Source organism: Camellia sinensis, chromosome 5 (genome assembly GCF_055761805.1).
Source record: "Camellia sinensis isolate YWXY chromosome 5, ASM5576180v1, whole genome shotgun sequence".
Lineage (NCBI taxonomy): Eukaryota > Viridiplantae > Streptophyta > Magnoliopsida > Ericales > Theaceae > Camellia > Camellia sinensis.
In genome coordinates, this window is record NC_138965.1 from 200,057,877 (window position 1) to 200,076,289 (window position 18,413).

The 18,413-nt window shown below is 37.8% G+C and overlaps 3 protein-coding genes across 4 annotated transcripts; 2 read left to right on the forward strand and 1 right to left on the reverse strand.

Annotated features, from left to right (window-relative positions):
* Nucleotides 1-220: 220 nt before the first annotated feature.
* On the forward strand, nucleotides 221-3,277 carry LOC145791135 (uncharacterized). The gene is made up of 3 exons (XM_082871137.1): nucleotides 221-1,471; nucleotides 1,569-2,599; nucleotides 2,700-3,277. The coding sequence occupies exons 1-3, from the start codon at nucleotides 287-289 to the stop codon at nucleotides 3,139-3,141; spliced, it is 2,658 nt and encodes an 885-aa protein (XP_082727263.1). The 5' UTR covers nucleotides 221-286; the 3' UTR covers nucleotides 3,142-3,277.
* Nucleotides 3,278-3,889: 612 nt separating this feature from the next.
* LOC145791136 (serine/threonine-protein phosphatase 7 long form homolog) lies at nucleotides 3,890-5,103 on the forward strand. Its single transcript, XM_082871138.1, has 3 exons — nucleotides 3,890-4,006; nucleotides 4,116-4,781; nucleotides 4,861-5,103. Exons 1-3 carry the CDS (start codon nucleotides 3,905-3,907, stop codon nucleotides 5,086-5,088), a joined length of 996 nt encoding a protein of 331 aa, XP_082727264.1. The 5' UTR covers nucleotides 3,890-3,904; the 3' UTR covers nucleotides 5,089-5,103.
* A 7,934-nt stretch (nucleotides 5,104-13,037) lies between these two features.
* Nucleotides 13,038-17,017, reverse strand: LOC114294789 (squamosa promoter-binding-like protein 6). 2 transcript variants are annotated; one of them, XM_082871139.1, is made up of 4 exons: nucleotides 16,830-17,017; nucleotides 15,521-16,164; nucleotides 14,977-15,080; nucleotides 13,038-14,017 (listed from the first exon to the last, which is right to left on the reverse strand). In XM_082871139.1, exons 2-4 carry the CDS (start codon nucleotides 16,159-16,161, stop codon nucleotides 13,296-13,298), a joined length of 1,467 nt encoding a protein of 488 aa, XP_082727265.1. In that variant the 5' UTR covers nucleotides 16,162-16,164; nucleotides 16,830-17,017; the 3' UTR covers nucleotides 13,038-13,295. The 2 variants fall into 2 exon arrangements, with proteins under 2 accessions (XP_082727265.1, XP_082727266.1); XM_082871140.1 differs by lacking the exon at nucleotides 16,830-17,017 and adding an exon at nucleotides 16,636-16,789.
* Nucleotides 17,018-18,413: the final 1,396 nt, after the last annotated feature.

Consider the following 18,413-nt stretch of genomic DNA (forward strand, 5'->3'; position numbering starts at 1 on the left):
GATGAAATCTCAGCTGTTCTGTTATACGAATAAAAATAAGTGAACAAGATTATTGAATAAAAAGTAATAATCAAGTTGAGACACAAATATATAGTTGACAAAATAGAAATTGAATTAATGTTTCACCTCTACAGTTCCTTCAACCCTGGAAAATATAAATTGATAAAAATTAGAGGGTTGCTTTTATTTGTGGCTTCTGCAAATTTTAATGTTTATTTTACAAGTACAATTCAATATATGTATATTGTTGATATTTTAATATTTATTGTTTCATTGAAGCAAGTATATGGCAACTGTTCCAATTATCTTTTACTGGGGGGGAAACATAATTCGGGATCCCGATGAAGGTGTGTCATATGATGCTGAGCCGAAAGGGATATATATGGTGCAACTTGGCACCACACTTGGCAATTTGGAGGAGATGTTTATGTCCAAGGTCGCAAGTTACGGGGAAACAGTCCGATTGATCTTCAAATGTAGATATCCTTATCGCCAGTGGCAAGCAACCAGCAAATACAAAATATTACCGATAAATGACGATGAGGCGTTGAACACCGTTTTAAGTATCGGTGGAAATTTCGAACCACCAAATTGTTTGGAAGTGTACATTCAGAAAGAGGTTGTACAGAATCTTCCGAATGTAACACAGATGGAATCGCATCCGTTCACTACATTGCTGACACATGGGGTTGACACGACAGCATTTCAGTCTCCTATGTATGAATCAAATGAATGTTATGCAGCTGGCTACACACAACAGACATTTCATGGCCATGGTGGAGAATCAAGTTCACATGGTGGATACGAGACTGAATTTCACAATAACACCCAAGATGTGCCCACCTATAGCCATCATACGACTCCAGTTGAAGTTGCTGGTAATATGGCTGAAACGGTTAATTTTGTGCAGTTTGCTGATAGTGACATGTACGGTCCTGATGTCGCCCTAGACAATGATGAGAATGAAATGTGTGATGAAGAAAATTTATTGGGCGGATCAGATGATGATGATGATGAAGAAGATGATGTCGACGCTCCCGTTGATATTCAGAATGCCCCCATTCCACCTAGACCTGAAATCCCTTTCTTTGAAAACATTCACATGGGTGGTGATTTTGACATTAGTAACCGCGATGTCGTTCCCCGTAACCGAATCTGGAATGCTGAAAATCCAGAGTTGGACAAAGGGATGGTTTTCGTTGATAAGAAGCAACTCGTACATGCTGTCAAATTGTACCATGCAACAAATAATCGAGAGTACAAAGTCGTAACCTCCAAGCGAGACGTTTGGGTGTGTGCTTGCAAGCACGACTGTAGATGGTGGTTGCGTGCATCTCTTAGTAAGAGACATGGGCTTTTTGAAATAAAGCAGTATAGGGGTCCTCACCATTGTTTATACCCACGAACGAATAGGGACCACACAAATATTAGCTCCAGTTACATTGCTTCTCATCTTTTGGGACAAGTTGCGGTGAGTATACAAAATAAATGTTTACATTTATATACACATTGTTCATTTAAAGTGTTCACACCAAAATAATCTGACTCATAGGTATTGTTGTATGCAGAACGAACCTGATATGCCCATTAAGAATGTCATCGAAGACATAAAAAAATCCATGAACTATACTATACATTACAAGAAGGCGTGGCATGCAAGGGCAAAGGCAATTCGAATGGTATTCGGAGATTGGGATGAATCATATATGATGTTGCCTAAATTCATGTATGCATTACAAACATCTAATCCTGGTACCATCGTGCAATGGAAGCATAGATATACCGGAAATACAACCATTATGCCCGTTTTCCACTTTGTTTTTTGGTCTTTCAAACCCGTCATCGATGGATTCAGACATTGTAGGCCTGTTATAACCATAGATGGTACATTCTTATACGGGAAATACACTGGTGTGTTGCTTGTAGCAACGATTGTCACCGCCAATGGCAAACTACTACCGCTTGCATTTGCTGTTGTCGACAAGGAGAGTTTGGAGTCTTGGTCGTTCTTCATTTCAAATATCAAGGAACATATTGTCATGGACCGACAGGGAGTGACTTTGATATCCGATCGAGCTGAGAGTATTTTAGCTGCTGTGAGGCGGCATTGGTTGAATCCCTCGCTCCAATTTGTTGGATATCATCGGCACTGCCTTCGACATGTTTGTAGTAACTTTAACACTACGTTCAGAAATAAGGAGCTGAAACAACTTCTATGGAAAGCAGGAAGTGCTCATCAACGACGAAAGTGTAATGGTTACTTACAACAAATACAGGCTATTGACCAAGAAGCCATCACTTGGGTTTACAAGATGAATCCTGAGGAGTGGGCCCTTTCGTATGACGGTGGGCATCGCTGGGGGGTATTGACTAGCAATGATGCAGAGTGCTTCAATAGCGTCTTGAAAGGTGCAAGGAACTTACCTATCTCAGCTATGGTAGAATTTACATTTCGGCGGCTTGTAAAATATTTTGACGAGATGGGAGCCCAAGCTGAACTAGATGTACGAAATGAGTTCCAATACCCTAGACAGATGCAAAAAACTATTGAGGATGGCATCGCAAGGGCAAATACTTTCAAGTTGATATCATATGACAGGTTAGTTTGTAATATAAATTAAATTATTGTTATTATGTTGTCAATTTAACTACACCTAAAAACATGAACTTCATTAGTTTCTACTATAATTTTTTTATAGGCCACGCCGCGTGTTTGAGGTGCAAACATCTTTTCGCCATGGACGAGGTCGCAATACACAAATTGTGCGGATGAATCAACCCACGTGCAGTTGTGGGAAATATGAGATACGACACTATCCATGTTCTCATATGCTCGCTGTAATGTCTGAATGCGGTGACAATCCATTCGAGTACGTTGATCCAGTATATAGGCTTCCTGTATACATTAGAGTTTGGGAAACTAAATTCAATCCAATACCGCATCAAGATTATTGGGCTGATCCGCAGTGGACTTTAATGCCTAATGTACTGCGTCTGCGACAAGTGAAACGGGGTCGTGCATCTATGTCTCGTATTCCGAATGAGATGGACATATCAGATAGGCGTTTGACCGCTCGTTGCAGTGAGTGCCAGCAGACAGGTCATGACAGGCGAACATGTCCGGCGCGACTTGGTCGATGAAGACTATGTAATACTTACATATTGTAATAGATCTTTTTGTAATTCTTTATTTGTAATAGATCATTTTATTTTCTTTTGTAATTCATTATTTGTAAACGGGGCCATACATGTAATAGAACATTTTTTATTTGTAATATATCATTTCTGTTGTTTAATTCTTTATATATTGTAATTGTTTTATTTGCTTGACGAAATTTACAACTATCATAGTTTTTATTCTCTACTTCATTGAAAATGTTTATTACAGAATTTTGTGAATTACATGTACGTAATTTACAAATTTTTTATTTTATTGCAAAACAAAAATTACAAAATCAATAATGAAGTTGTCGAATATGCCATAAATGTAACGAATTTTGTCAAATATGTCAAAATCAATAATGACGTTATGTCAAATATGCCAAAATCAATAATGAAGTTTTGAAAAAAAAAAATTGATCATTCCATTTTGTTTGTAAATATTGACATACAAAAACTATCCACATGTTATTGGTCATTATTAAGCTTATGTAACTGATATCGTAAAATGACTTTGTAAAAGATTTTTATATTAGTCTGAAGCATAGATAACGATAGGTTATGTTGAATTGTTTATCATATTTAATGGGCACATAATATGCAAACTTTTGATTTTAGTTAATGGCACACAAATTTATACTTTTAAAATAATCGACCACATTTATTTTTCAAGTCGTCATGTACATAATAATTTCAGCTTAATTGATATAGTTAAATTACATGCTCACCAATACAGTTTGTCAAAATGTATTTGTTTTTCAACTGTACAGGCTTCATGGCACATCTACCTGATGAGGTCCCCCTTTTTAGTCATCCACATCGGGCTGACAGTATATGGGAGGACCCGGTATGCAATAACGTTTGTTGGACTTTACGCGTACAATGAAAATACACTGCATTTTGTTTTTCATTTCCTTGATAATGCTATAATTTAAAATACTCATTCTGTTATGCAGGACCAGTCACGCACCGTGGTGGCATGCCGACGGGGAGATTCCGGCCTGTGGGATCGTCCATTGCACCATAGAGTCTTGCAGTGTCTACTACGCGCGGGATTCTATGGTGTATATCGTATAGGCCATATCAGACTGGACCACCCACTCATTACTGCTCTCGTCGAGAGATGGCGCACAGAGACTCATACATTTCATTTCCCGACCGGTGAGGCCACCGTCACATTGCAGGACGTATCTGTCCTATACGGTCTACGGATTGATGGGCGAGCAGTTACTGGACTTGACCCATCATTGACGACGGAGCAGTGGATAGCGCTATGTGCTGAGCTATTGGGAGTAGCACCTACACCTGCAGACTTACAGGCAGGTAGAGTGAGGGTGAGGTGGCTGTCGGAGCATTTTCAGGGCGATTTTCCAGATGATGCTGCAGATGAGTTAGTACAGCAGCATGCGCGAGCATATATTCTGTGGCTTATTGGGGGGGTACTTCTCCCTGATAAGTCACAGAACCTGCTCAAGCTGATGTATTTGCCACTGTTGAGAGACATTGACGTCATCGGCCAGTACAGCTGGGGCGCCGCGGCTTTGGCATGCTTGTATAGGATGTTATGTCGAGCCACTCAGGTGGGTGTGACTCAGATCGGAGGACCCCTTGTCTTGCTACAGGTTAGTAAGAATTTTATTACATGTCAATTCATATTGTATGGCATATATCAGTATTGTAATTGCGTTCAAACTATTGCAGATTTGGGCGTGGGAGAGATTGATTCGCATTGCCCCGGCTAGGCGGCAAGTAGTTGCTCCTGGTGAGGTTCCCATCGGGCAGGGAGACATGCAGATGCCGGCCGGACCTCGAGGTAGCCGATGGAGGGTTGACATGAGCCACGAGGTCGTATCGACCCACGTAGTGGTCGTGTATAGAGACCAGCTTGACCGGATGATAGACGGCGAGGTATCAAATTTATATACCTAAATTTTAATTGTCATATGGACTGTATACGTTTATGACCGATTTTTAATAGACTTGTCGTTATTGTAGTTTATCTGGCAGCCTTATGCTGATGTCCTGCACACGCTCCCAGACTACTGCCGCCTAGGTGAGGATATATGGATGGCGAGAGTACCACTCATTTGTTATGACGTGGTTGAGTGGCATCTCCCTGATCGTGTCCTCCGACAGTTTGGTCGGGTCCAGCCCGTGCCGGATCGATGTGACACCGAGTGGCGGTTGCATGCGACGGATAGACGTGGCCGAGGCAGCACTGACTGGAGTCAGCATCATATGCGATACATACAGTTGTGGGATGCCCGTCGCGACACTATTGTACAGGCTGACTGGAGCGATGGGGTCCTCCCCTCTCCCGACCCTTACATGTTGTGGTATCGGCGACATACACACCTACTTGTCGGTAATCCGAGCCACCTGTCCGAGGACGGATATCAGGGAGTTGGGCCTTCTCTCGAGTCATTGGTGAGTAGCGTACTATATCTCCGATAATTGTTAATATCATAATTGATTATTTTCAGTCAACTATAGCCTAATATATCTATTTTTTTGACAGGTGGTTCGAGCTGGGAGGTCATATCACTTGGCTGAGGATGCTATTTTCAGACGTGATGGACAGCTTGGTCTGCAGGCCCTTGTAGAGATCAGAGAGTTATTGTACGAGGGGATCCAGCATGCCCATCGGGTAGATCGTCTGCATTTTGGGGACTACGGTGTACACACTGCAGCAGCTGCTCCAGACACATCAGTCCCGTCCACGTCAGTGCCTTCCAGTTCAGCGCCAGCCACAGCAGGTCCTTCGACTTCAGGCACCCCACCACATGATACCCCATACATTTCTCCATATTCCCCACACGTACATCTTACCCAGCATGCTGACCCTGACCCTGACCCTGATTGGTCACCGCCCCGCTTCATACATGATGTTATTACCCCACCCACCCAGTTACATCCTACTTTTCTGGGGAGTACTTCGACCGCCCCCCCGTTCATGCATGATGTTGCTACCCCACCCACCCAGTTATCACCTGCTTTTATGGGGACTACTTCGACCGCGCCCAGGAGTACACATGATGCAGTTCTCACTGACATCTCACACATTGATGATGAGGGCCATATTGAGCCCCCCCCAGAGCGCGAGGGAGAGGTTATGGTCGTGGGGGACGTCGCGGCCGAGGTCGGGGTGCGGGCAGAGGCAGAGGTCGTGGTCGAGCTGCAGATCGTGATACAGTTGCACCAGACGAGGGAGTGGGAGTTTCACAGCTCACAGCAGTATATGATCTACAGGCACAGGCAGGATCAGGGGCATCAGATGCAGGAGAGAGGGGGTCACACTCACACTCACAGGCTCCGCAGGCAGTCAGTGGAGGGCAGCATGCAGGGGAGAGAGTGCCAGATATTCAGAGAGTCTACCGTAGGAGACCGAGGAGGGAGATCCACGGTCGGGGTTGTGGGACTGGGGGCAGGTTAGGGCATTAGCGGTTGCGATATGGACTATATAGGTTTTTTTATTTTTTTCTTTTTTGTTTGTATGTGTCAAACTTGTACAGCTGATGTAAGTGTCATACTTATTTATTCGCAATTATCATTTCACAATTTTTTATTCTTATTTATATTGATGAATCACACAAATCTGTTTCACATCTCTACCCCTCTCTCATTATCCGTAATTTAGGAGAACATAAATTACAAACGCGTTTGGTTTGAACAAAATGTGTAAAGAAGCTATAAAAAAAATGTTCGTTGAAGGCTAAAAATAATTGAAATATCTCGTTTTATTGATAAGTCATGGATAAGCATTACAAATTGCATGCATTACAGAAATGCCCTGGGCGTTCATCCAAACAATTTCATTCATTATCATCATCATCTGACATCTCAATATCAGATTCATACATAACATCCATGCTCCAGGCGTAGTACTGGTGTGCATCATCCATTAACCCATCTTCGGCACGCTCATTTGCGGTCTTCATTAGTTCAGACCTCTGCAAACGTTGTGTCATGCGATTAACCTCGTCGCGGATACGATGCAATGCCCTTTGCAACAACTGTGGAGTGTCAGTTGGCATACGCATGGCTAACCGGCGAGGAAATTTAAGATTAACTTCACGGCATAGCTCAACGAGAACGTTTGCTCGAGTTTTGCGAAATTCCCACTCAGCTCTCATGGTATTGACGGTGGCACGTGAGTAACGCAAATTTGGATTTAATGGGTATTGAAATTCATCTCCATCTGCAACCCAATAGCGACCCATTGCTGAATATAGATCAACCACCGTATATGTCATGATCATATCGGTAGAAATAGCTGTAAAACTTTTGTTGTGGTATGCTACGATATTTATACCATATACACACATGGTACCTGTGTGTATGCAATTTCCTGTTCGATCACATGCATGCCACTGACCTTATCCAGTGGATACGGCTGTCAGGACTCGACTTTGTGCAGTCATGAACGAATCAACGGCCTGTAGCATCGGCTATTGTGCCGAAGATGCAGCGATGCCTGTGACTTTGTGCATAATTGCAATGGGCACAGTACGTAGGAGGCATGTGACTTTGTGCAGTGATGCAATGCTGCATGTCACTTTATGCAGTGATGCAGTAATGCATGTGACTTTCTTACTTTGCCATGCTTGTATACGTTGTGACTTGTTTCTTGACATTACGTGATGCATGTGACTTCTGCAGTGCAACTTACATGCTTTGTTTTTTCCGCACATTTCAGAATTCATCTAAGTCACATTATTATGACTGTGAAAAGAAGCAGAAATGCTATTATGTTGGTAAAAAAATATGATGGACGATTGTGTAATGACAATAAAAATCGGATGACTGTGAAGTTCTTTAACTGAAAATAAGATAAAATATAGGCACCAACGTTCCAATCGTGTTTACCTAGCAGGTGACCATTTTGTTATGTTGGTGAGAAAAACAATGATAGTTTATGAACAATATTACTTGAATACAAAGAAAATTTCATTTTTCGATTTGATTTATAATTTCTCGAAAACACTTATACGTACTGAAATCGTCAATTCCAAGTGAGTACTTATTGTATTACAAAAGTAAGCATGACAAAATAGTTTCATGTGCAGATGTGACAACTCACTGCATTTTGTTTTATTTGACAACGCACTGCTCGAATATGAAGGGATAGCATTGTGATTCTATAGCCTACAATTATTATTTTATCTTACAACCACATCCGTGACTACATCACAGGTACACAAAGTCACGGGTAATCAAAATTACATGAAATGAACAACATCAAATAATATCACGTGTATCACTTATTCCATAGTGCCCTAGCACCACTATCATGTCTATAAATACCCCAGTATGATGTTTGTTGAAGGCATAACAATAGTAATAGATATACAATTACTATTATTATTATTATTTTTAATTTTATTAACAATGTCTTCAAGAGGTGCAGGAAGTTCACGCCAGCAAAGAAATCCGAAAGTGTGGCTGCTACCTCCATTTATGTATGACTACAAGAGCGAAAAGTACTCAAGTCCGAAGGATTATTATGCTGGTATCCGAGCAGAATGGGCGTTCAGGGTAACGGAGCAAGAAGGATTGTATAATGATCTACGTAACTTTGGGGCACCGGTACCTCATCGTCGTTCATTGACCATGGCTAGACGAAATGTGAGTGACTATGAAAAAGCAGTTAGCAGAATTAAGAAGGAGAACAACAGGATGTTGATGCGGAGATGTCGACATTTCATGCTTCAGCTAGCCACTGAAATGGCAGAAGCAAGCAACAGAGATTTGACAATGGTTGAGCGAAATAATGTCTTCAACAATGAAAAATATCTCTCTGACTACTACATGTCAGATGATGAATAAGAAATCAAACACCGTTATCTTTCATATGTTCGTTCCTGGAGTGTAAGACAACGTTGTTGTTGGTGTAACGTACGGATGTATTTCAAGTATTTTTGTTATGCACCTGAAGTTTATGAAATACCTACATTTATAAGTACACATTTATGAGTTCATGACTTTCTTTATTGAATTGCAATTTGTTCATGAATGTTCTGGATTAATTAATGGATTAATGTATGTTCAATTATGTGAATACTTAAAACACATAAAATAGATCAGGCAACTCGGAGAAAAGGTTCCCTTAACTGGGGCTGCTGAAATAGGGATGAAATCACAACGAATTTCAATCTCCATCAGGAAAGAAGAAAGAGTCACCTTACAATTATTGAAAGTCCAGTAAAAATTATGACTCCGGTAATGAATGAGGGGTTGACAAAAAACTAAACTCGGTGAATCGAACTACCGCCTTCAACAACACATAAAACATAACAGGTAGGTCGGTGAATAGCTTCCCAAATGACAAGAACAATTAAAATAGTCATACTTTTCAATGAAATACAAATAGCGGGTCGTAAGCTTCATGACCTTCATTTTTTCACACATTGAGTAGTCAAATCGTGGAGAGACTTGTCAGTATATGCAGATAGATTGTGAAGTCATGTGACCTGGTGCACAGTCTTCGGTTTTATTGATTTGTTTATTACAGTCACAACTCATCTCTTATTTACATATGTGGGATTCTCAACTCAGAAAGTCACATGGCAACAGTGAATTCATTGATTTACCTTATTGTCAGCCTGCCTTTATTTTGTCTGTATATGCAGATGGATTGTGAAGTCATGTGACTTGGTGCAGAGTCTTTGGTTTTCTCGATTTTTTTCTCGATTTTTTTTATTACAACGCATCTGTTATTGATATATGTGAGATTCTTTGTCATCTGTTAACAACAGCATGCCTTTATTTTGTCCTTATATGCAGATGGATGGTCTTTGTCATGTGAATTGGTGCACAGGCTTTGGTTTCCTCGATTTGTTGCTCGATTTTTTTTATTACAGTGACAACTCATCTATTATTGATATATGTGGGATTCTCAACTTAGAAAGTCACATGGCAACAGTGAATTCACTGAATTACCTTACAGTCACCATGCCCTTATTTTGTTCGTATATGCAGATGGATTGTGAAGTGATGTGACTTGGTCCACATGCTTTGGTTTTCTCCATTTTTTGCTCGACTTTTTTGTTACAGTGATAACTCATCTCGTATTGATATATGTGGGATTCTCAATTTAGAAAGTCACATGGCAACAGTGAATCTACTGATTTACCTTCCAGTCAGCATGCATATATGTGGGATTCTCATTTATCCGTTCATAATCAACTATATAAACGAGTAAAGGTGAAGACACAACCTTACAACTCAAGGTGAAGACACAACCTTACAACTCATTTCGCCCTACGAAATTATTATTCATTTGTTTTAAAAAATTAGCATGGCTACATGGTTCATAGGAGGGAGTGGGGGTCGCAGAGGTGGTAGGAACTTGCAAAGGGGTGAAAGTTCACGACGAGGAGGGGGAAGGGGAAGTGGCGATGCTGAAGATGAAACACCATTTCCTTTCTTGGATGCCTCTTGTGCTTATCATGATAGGTTTGGGAAGCGACATTTCGTCATGCCCAAGTACTATCGAGATCCATGTGGTTTGGTGGAGGATCCATCAGAAAATCAAACAGGATATGGTTATGCAAAGGCTAGACTTCTTAAGTGGCCCGCACTATTTATAGAGCGAGTGCAAAACGAAAGATTATGTCGGGAAAGAGGACTGAAGGTGCCAAAAGCACGTTCTGTTGAGATCCAAAAGGAAGATCCTGATAATGTTGATCGACTATGTCAAACACTAGAACGTGAGATTTCTCAAATGGGTCGTAGATTGGCCCGCGATATGCAGCTACTCATACTTAAGAAGGATGCCCAGAAGAACAAAACAGAACCAAATGTTGCGGCTATCAAGGCTATCATGGAGGATCCTGAACTTGTCTCTGACGCTGAGCTTTCGGATTGTTCAGATTCTGAGCCACCTGCCGATTTAAGCGCGAATTAGGTGTTAATGTCTACACTTCGGCAATATAACAACTTCCATTAATATGTAATGTCTGTGTTAGAGTAAGTATAACTGTTATGTTATGTTATGTTTATGTTTAAGTTTATGTTTATGTATATGTATTGTGTCTGTCAAATGTTACGGCTACTAATATGCAATATTAGGTCATGAATTAGGTGTTTCTCTATCTAACTGTTATGTTTATGTATTGTGTGTTCAGTTAAGAGTGTCCAGGATGTATGTAATGTGTGTTCAGTTCATGGTGTCCATAATGTATTTTTGTGGGAGAATTATGTCTGTACTACCTACGTAACTGAAAACTATTACATTTGCAACTTCAGTTATGTTGTTTTCATACCCGTAAGAGTATTTTGTAAAGTACTGACTTCGTATATTATGTATTAAGTATTATTACAAAAATGTTGAGAAAATTTATTTTAGGAGCTCTCGCTGTGGCCTTTGTCTTCTTGGCCTACTCCGCGGTGGTCTTCGCGTCTCACCCTTCGTCGTTGCTCGTCGAGTTGCACAATGTGTGGGTGTGCTTCGAACTGTACAACATGCATATCACATTCTAACCCATAACAAAATAAATTTAAATGAAAACGGGTACAAAACGGTTTTACTAAACTGGTTTACTAAACTGATTTTCTGAATTACATTCTCACCTTCTAACCCAAAACAAAAGAATAAATATATATTTATGTTTAAATGAAAACGGCTTTCGTAAAGCCAAAATAATTTTCAAAATAACACATTCCAACCCAAAATAAAGACAAAAGAAAAAAAAAATTTACATGAAAACGACTTTAGTAAAGCGAAAAAAAAATAATTAATTACACAAAACAATAAGCAAAAAAATATTTTACATGAAAACAACTTTAGTGAAGACGAAAATTTTTTTTTAATTACATTTTGTAAAACAATAGCGATTTTAACAAAAAAAAATTTCCCAAAAAAATGTAATTAAAAAAATGTAATTAAAGCTCATTTAACTTGAAACAATTCGCTATGAAATAATGAAAAATCGCTATGTAAAATTAATATACTATTGATAATAGCTAAATGAGCTTTAATTACATTTTTTATAATAGCTAAATCGCTATGTAAAATTTTCCCAAAAAAAATTCAATAATCTACATGAATATGATTTTGAAATTATATATATGAAAAATAGTATGTAAAATTAATATATGAGAAGAGGTTTTTTTTCATATTATGTAAAATTTATGAATTACACATTCTAAACAAAAAAAAGAAAAAAAAAACATATTTTAACATGATAATTGCTTTATGTTTTTTCCTTTTGTTTTATCTTGAAAATAGCGTTTTATTCCAACAAAGTTTATGGTAAAAAAAAAATTTCTGTTAAAATCGCTATTAGGAATAGCGTTTTTTGGAACAAAATTTTAACTGAAATCGCTATTATGAATAGCGTTTTTTCTGCAAAAAAAATTATGTTAAAATCGCTACTATAAACAGCGTTTTTTGGGGAATTTGTTTTTGTTAAAATCGCTATTGATAATAGCGTTTTTTTGCAACAAAAATTTGTGTGAAAAGCGCTGTTAAGAACAGCGTTTTTTATTGGGAAAAAAATAACCCTAGAAGCGCTATTTGTAATAGCGACTTATTAATCAAAGTCGCTATTTGTAATAGCGATTTTACTGTTCACCTACTTTTCCGCTCCTAACAGTGAAAGCGCGAATAGTAATAGCGTTTTAACTTAGTTTTGGAATTCCGTCAGAAGTTGGCCTAGTTTTGGAAATACGATACAAAAATGGCTTATATTGGGAAATGCCCCAACTTTTAGAGACCGGAGATTCTTCACCAAAATCTCATAGCACTTTGGCACTCTCTCTCCTGAAAAGATTGTCAAATACCCATTGTAGCTAAAGTTATTCCCATCATTTTAATCATGCCCAGCAATCAAGTTGGTTAAAAATAACTAATGAATCATCACAGATTAAAAAAAAGGTAACAAAAAATCTTTTTCAATTGACACTAGATTTTGGATAAATTTCTTGAAACAATTAATTCCAAGTTGCTTTTAATATATTCTGCAACTTCTCATTCATTTTGCTCTCTAGACTATCATCATCCATGTCATAACATGTAGAAATTCATTAGTTGGAAAGGTACTTCAACTACTGAAGTGTTCGATTGAGGAGAAAAAAAAAAAGCAACAGAGTACTCAAATAGAGAAACATATACATCCCAATTGCTATCACAGCCTCTACATGGTAGGGAAAGAACAGAAGACGCTGTTTTCCTGTTTGACTTGCATAGAATTCCTCTGCTGCTCCACTCTTTGAAAATGCGACGCCAACTGAATCAAATCAACATGCCCATGTTCATGAGAAAGACAACTTTTAGACTTCACAGAATCAGATCTTTGAAAAATCCCACCTGCTTCGACTTCAAAATCAATATCAATACCGGCATCAAAGATCACTGAAGGCCCTCGCCGGTCAAGTTCCATTGAATTCATCCCAGAAGAATGAAACCCGTTCGGTGAAACTACAAAATCTTCAGAATTTGGATTGATTCCACAATGAGCATTAGTGCCCTGTGTGATCAAGGGGCTAAGCATGGGAATTCCTGTCAAATTGCTTGACAAATTTTTTGTTTGGTCTGACAGAAGAGAGAGAGCAATGCTGGAGTTTGAGATCCCGGATAATTCTGTTTCGAGAAAAGTGTAGCCCAATTGTGATGAAATTTTTTCCGAAGCGTTTTGTTTTCCCATGCTGTGAAGATGGAAGACAGGTTTGGAATGTGATTGTCTGTTGGTGGTCAGCATTGATAATTGGGGGCTGTAAATTGGCTCCGATTCTACTTTGATATGGTTGCTTTGATTACCTTGGGCGTTTCCTTCTGAACTAAAATACCCTCCAGGAAGCATGTCCGGAAAAACAAAGGATGATCTTTTTGGTAGAGGAGTTCGCAGAAATCGTGCACCTGTCAAATGTAAAGTCTGTCAATAAAATGCCAAAATTTCTGTTCATTGGCTGGAGTAACTTCATAATTGATTCTATTTTTTGCTTTCCTTCTTTTTCTTAATTTTACAAACTACTTCTAATGGCCACTCAACGAGATCATTAGCACGGAGTAATTAAGAGTAAAGGCATCTGACATATAAAATGTTAAGAGAAAACATGGAATTGTTGCAAAGCAACCATATCAAAGAGTATGAATGGATTTTTTCTGCTTACTTTCGAGCTTCTTTATTCCAAAATTAGTAGATATATAGCACTAAAAGGAATATTTGTGCTGGGGTTGTTCCTACTTTGCTCAATTGGGAATAGGAACAATGCTTACAACATATATTCTTATGGAAAACATCACTCCTATCGAAGGCTTAAAACTTTAGAATTACCAACAAAATAATACGGTATTGAAGAATAGCATAAATGTCCCCCCACCCCAACAAAAAAAAAAAAGAAAAAAAAAGAGTATGATTAAGTTTCATCCATACAGCATATAGTATAGAAGTGATAATAAGGTATTGAATGATCTTGGCATCTTGCTGTCCTGCAAAAAGTTGGGTTCCATTTTTCTTTTAAATTTCGCTTCACGCGTTGAGGAAGAATTATGTTAGTAAATTGTCCTCTTCATAAACTGACAAATTTAGTAGTCAAGACAACAAGACATAACGAATATGGTATAAGGAGAAAAACAAAGTGTCGCTTTTAATTGCAAGTCTCGATAGGGTGGGAGAAATAAGAGTTCTGTTTCTGAGATCGAGTCTGTCACTAGTCTTGCATATTAGTGACATATATCTAAATACTAGTTAACCATTTAGAAGTTTCTTTTTAGGACAAAGCCAGGGTGATTGAATATGACACACAACAGTTGGAAGGGAAAAAGGGCAGAGGAGTTGATACCATCATAATATCGAAGTAACTTGTGCGGCTTACCAGAGACAAAATCCAATTGAGGCTTTCTTCGACGCTCATTGTGGCCTGCAAGGCGTTTTCGACAACTGCGTTTTCCATCATCAAATTCAGCCAGCAAATGAAACCTGGTATAAGAAACAACTTGTTTTCTATCAAAATTGTGAGTCTGAAAGGAGAACATATCGAAAAACAACACAGACAGTCAATATAATCTACATAATACCAGTGTAGAGTGTCAAGTTAAGCATTGGAAATCAATTAAGTCCATCATTGAATTTAAGGATGGATCCAATTGCACATAAACCTACTAGATAGAACTCACCCAAAGCTAAAACCTTAATTATTCTTGCATGACTCTTTTTTTGGGTAACTGATATTTACAGTCACCATTTTTGGGGTTTTATCATGAGCTGAAGAATACACGGGAATTGCCCCGAAAAACCAAAATTAGGAGGAAAAAAAAAGGGGGGGGGAAGAAGGTAACAACTTTTTTTGTTTTTTTGTTCCCTAATGCAATACATTGTGAACAAAACAATATATTATAAGGCAATGAGAGCTGTCATACCTGCTACACTGTTGACAAAACCTTTGCTCAATGCTATTGACAATAACTCTAGCAGTCTTTGAGTGAATATCACAAACTTTATGCCTTTTGTGGTAACTCTTTGAGGAGCTTAAGTCCTTGTTACACCCGTGAACTTGGCAAACAGGATTCTGAGAAGACAAATTCTCCAGACGAGCTCTCTTTGATTTCAATGAAGATCCAGATGAAGATAAAACTGATATTTCGTTCGAAAATATACTATTCTTGGCTTCTTTGCAATCACCCAACCTCCCCAACTTCAAATCAATTAGTGATGATTTTTGAGTATTAGATACAATGACAGGGCTTGAAAGGCTTAACCCAGGGTCCAATTCCCCAAAAGAGGAATTTGAAGTGTTGCTATAAGCAGGGGAATGTAGTGTTCTGCCAAAATAATCACCAATCTCACCATTCAAAGCATCCAAACATGAATTAATAGGATCTAATTTTCTCATCATATCAGGAAAACCCATTTCCACAAATTCCATGCCCTCAATTGCTTCTCTATTAGAGCCTAACATGGAATCAAAATTACAAGAGGGTTTCATGTTCCATCCCACTGACACTTTTTCATCACATAAGAAAGGACTCTTCTCTTCCAAAGCATGCCTCCAAGACTCCATTCTCTGAATGAACATCATTAAAAACCACAAATCAGAAAATAAAATTTCTCAGCCAAATCCAGCTTTCTCATGAATGCAACATACCCAGAAAAATTACTCAGAAAAGTGCCTAGACTTTGAGAATTGTGGATCAGATTCAAGCCACACACACCATACTTAAATCTACACTATAGATTCAAATTATTTTATGTGTTTTTTTTTTTTTTTTTTGTGGGTACATAGTATTTTGTTTCTTCAAACCCACAAAAGTATAGAAAATATGAAAGAATCAGCTTACATCCCATATAACCCAACACAAAATCACTATACATTCTCAATTAAACAGGGAAAAAAAAAAAAAGGAATGGAACTAATGGGTAACTCAAAAATCAAGAGAAACCTCAAGTTGACAATAAATCATACAGAAGATATACAAAGTACAAAAACAACTACTATGGAGACAAACCCACAAAAAAAAAAAATCAATAGTAGAACCTTAATTCAACCAAGATAAGGAATCACAAGAATGCTCAAGATCACACACAAACAGTCAAAAAACTGTCAAAGCATGGGGAAAAAGCAGCAAATAGAGCAAGACCCATATGGAAAGTAGACTGTCAAAGCATTCTTGATCAGGAAAATTAACAGCAAAGTGTTTTTATTTTTTTAATTTTTATTTTTTTGCTTACCAGAATGAACAGTGAACAGAGAGAGAGAGAGAGAGAGAGAGAGATTGGTTCAGTGTCGGGGCGAGGTCGAAGCAGATACAGTGAGAGTCAACATGATTTCTCCTACCCCTCGTGGATTAAAAAGGGAAGACCCATGTCGAGGTCTTTTGTAGCTTTTGAGAGAGGGGAGAGAGAGAGGGAGTGAAAATTCCACGGTGGGACAAAGACTTGCATTTGAGAAATGTTAGGGGTCATGAAAATTTTTTCATGAAAATGATTATGAAAGATTTGTGACCCTTAAATTACCTTGATTAGTGTGTGGTGCTTTATTCTAAGTGTAATCCAAAGGTCACAAATCTTTCATGATTATTTTCATGAAAGACTTTTCATGATACCTAGCATTGTTGCTTGCATTTTATTACAGAGACATTGGACAATTTTTTAATGTTTGATTAAGCAATTAATTAATAGAAGGTGATTAGGTGTGTGTCTAATCTGTTTGGGCTTATGCATTCGAAGCTGCCCCTATGCTTTTAAATATGATTTAAAAAGTTATGGCATGTTGCCATGCAGAGATATATATATATATATATATATATGAAAAAGAAAAATAGTGCCACTAGCGCACACACCACAAAAATTACTAAACAAATGGTGGGACATTATTTTTGGTGAATTATTTATCCAACAAAACACATGTTCTTTTTCAAAAAAAAATTTAAAAATAAATAAATAAATGTTTCAATTCGATCCAAGTTATACGGTGTTGTTGGTGCGAGATAGACCCTGTTCTAGATTTATTTTAATGATTCAAATTATTAAATGAGTTAGATTTGTTAAATATATTATTTTTATAAAAAATTAAGTTAATTGGACATTAATAACTTAGTTGTTCAGATTATATTTATGTCAACAGTTTATTTTTACAAAGGTAATGGCGTTGTTTAGTTTAGACAAGTTTTTTTTTTGAAAAATCAAAATTACTTTTCTTCCTACTACACATCAATCAATTTTTTTTTTTTTTTTTGCTCTCATCTCTCTTTCCATCACATTCTACACATTAATCAATTATTTTTTCTCTCACACACATCTATTCAATTATAAAAAAAAATTAAATCATTCAAAACTCTAAAATTATTTTCAAAACATACAATCAAATAAATTTTTAAATTTTACAAACTCTATTCAAAAAATTATTTTTTTAAATTGTTTCACAAATACAAACTAAATATGACCAATATACTCAACAAACTTTACACATTTAACAGTTTAAATCATCGAGATGGATCCAGAATAGGAACCACGGCACATCAATAGCATCCTCTAGTACAATTTCGAATTGAGGAGAAATGTTACCTTAAAAAAATAATTAAAAAAAATTACATTAAAAATAAAAAAAGTACAAAGAATTTTCACATCAGTTGATGAGGCTACTAACGCTGTGTTTGGTTGGAGAATTTGAGAAGAGATTTGGAAAGGGAAAGGGAAAAGTTAGGTGAAATGTGAATAAAATGTACCTACATTTCACCTAGTTTCACACACATTTTCCCTTTCTCTTTCCAAATCCCTCTCCAAATCCCCTAACCAAACAAAGCATAAATGTTC

Bases quoted from the DNA above. Each gene is read 5' to 3' on its own strand.
- LOC145791135 (XM_082871137.1), top strand. From the start codon at position 287: ATGGCAACTGTTCCAATTATCTTTTACTGGGGGGGAAACATAATTCGG. The intron at 1,472-1,568 runs GTGAGTATACAA...TGTTGTATGCAG, and splicing joins ATCTTTTGGGACAAGTTGCG to AACGAACCTGATATGCCCAT. The intron at 2,600-2,699 runs GTTAGTTTGTAA...ATTTTTTTATAG, and splicing joins AAGTTGATATCATATGACAG to GCCACGCCGCGTGTTTGAGG.
- LOC145791136 (XM_082871138.1), top strand. From the start codon at position 3,905: ATGTATTTGTTTTTCAACTGTACAGGCTTCATGGCACATCTACCTGAT. The intron at 4,007-4,115 runs GTATGCAATAAC...TCTGTTATGCAG, and splicing joins ACAGTATATGGGAGGACCCG to GACCAGTCACGCACCGTGGT. The intron at 4,782-4,860 runs GTTAGTAAGAAT...AAACTATTGCAG, and splicing joins GACCCCTTGTCTTGCTACAG to ATTTGGGCGTGGGAGAGATT.
- LOC114294789 (XM_082871139.1), bottom strand. From the start codon at position 16,161: ATGGAGTCTTGGAGGCATGCTTTGGAAGAGAAGAGTCCTTTCTTATGT. The intron at 15,081-15,520 runs GTATGACAGCTC...TTCTTATACCAG, and splicing joins TTTTGTCAACAGTGTAGCAG to GTTTCATTTGCTGGCTGAAT. The intron at 14,018-14,976 runs GTAAGCCGCACA...TACATTTGACAG, and splicing joins TCAATTGGATTTTGTCTCTG to GTGCACGATTTCTGCGAACT.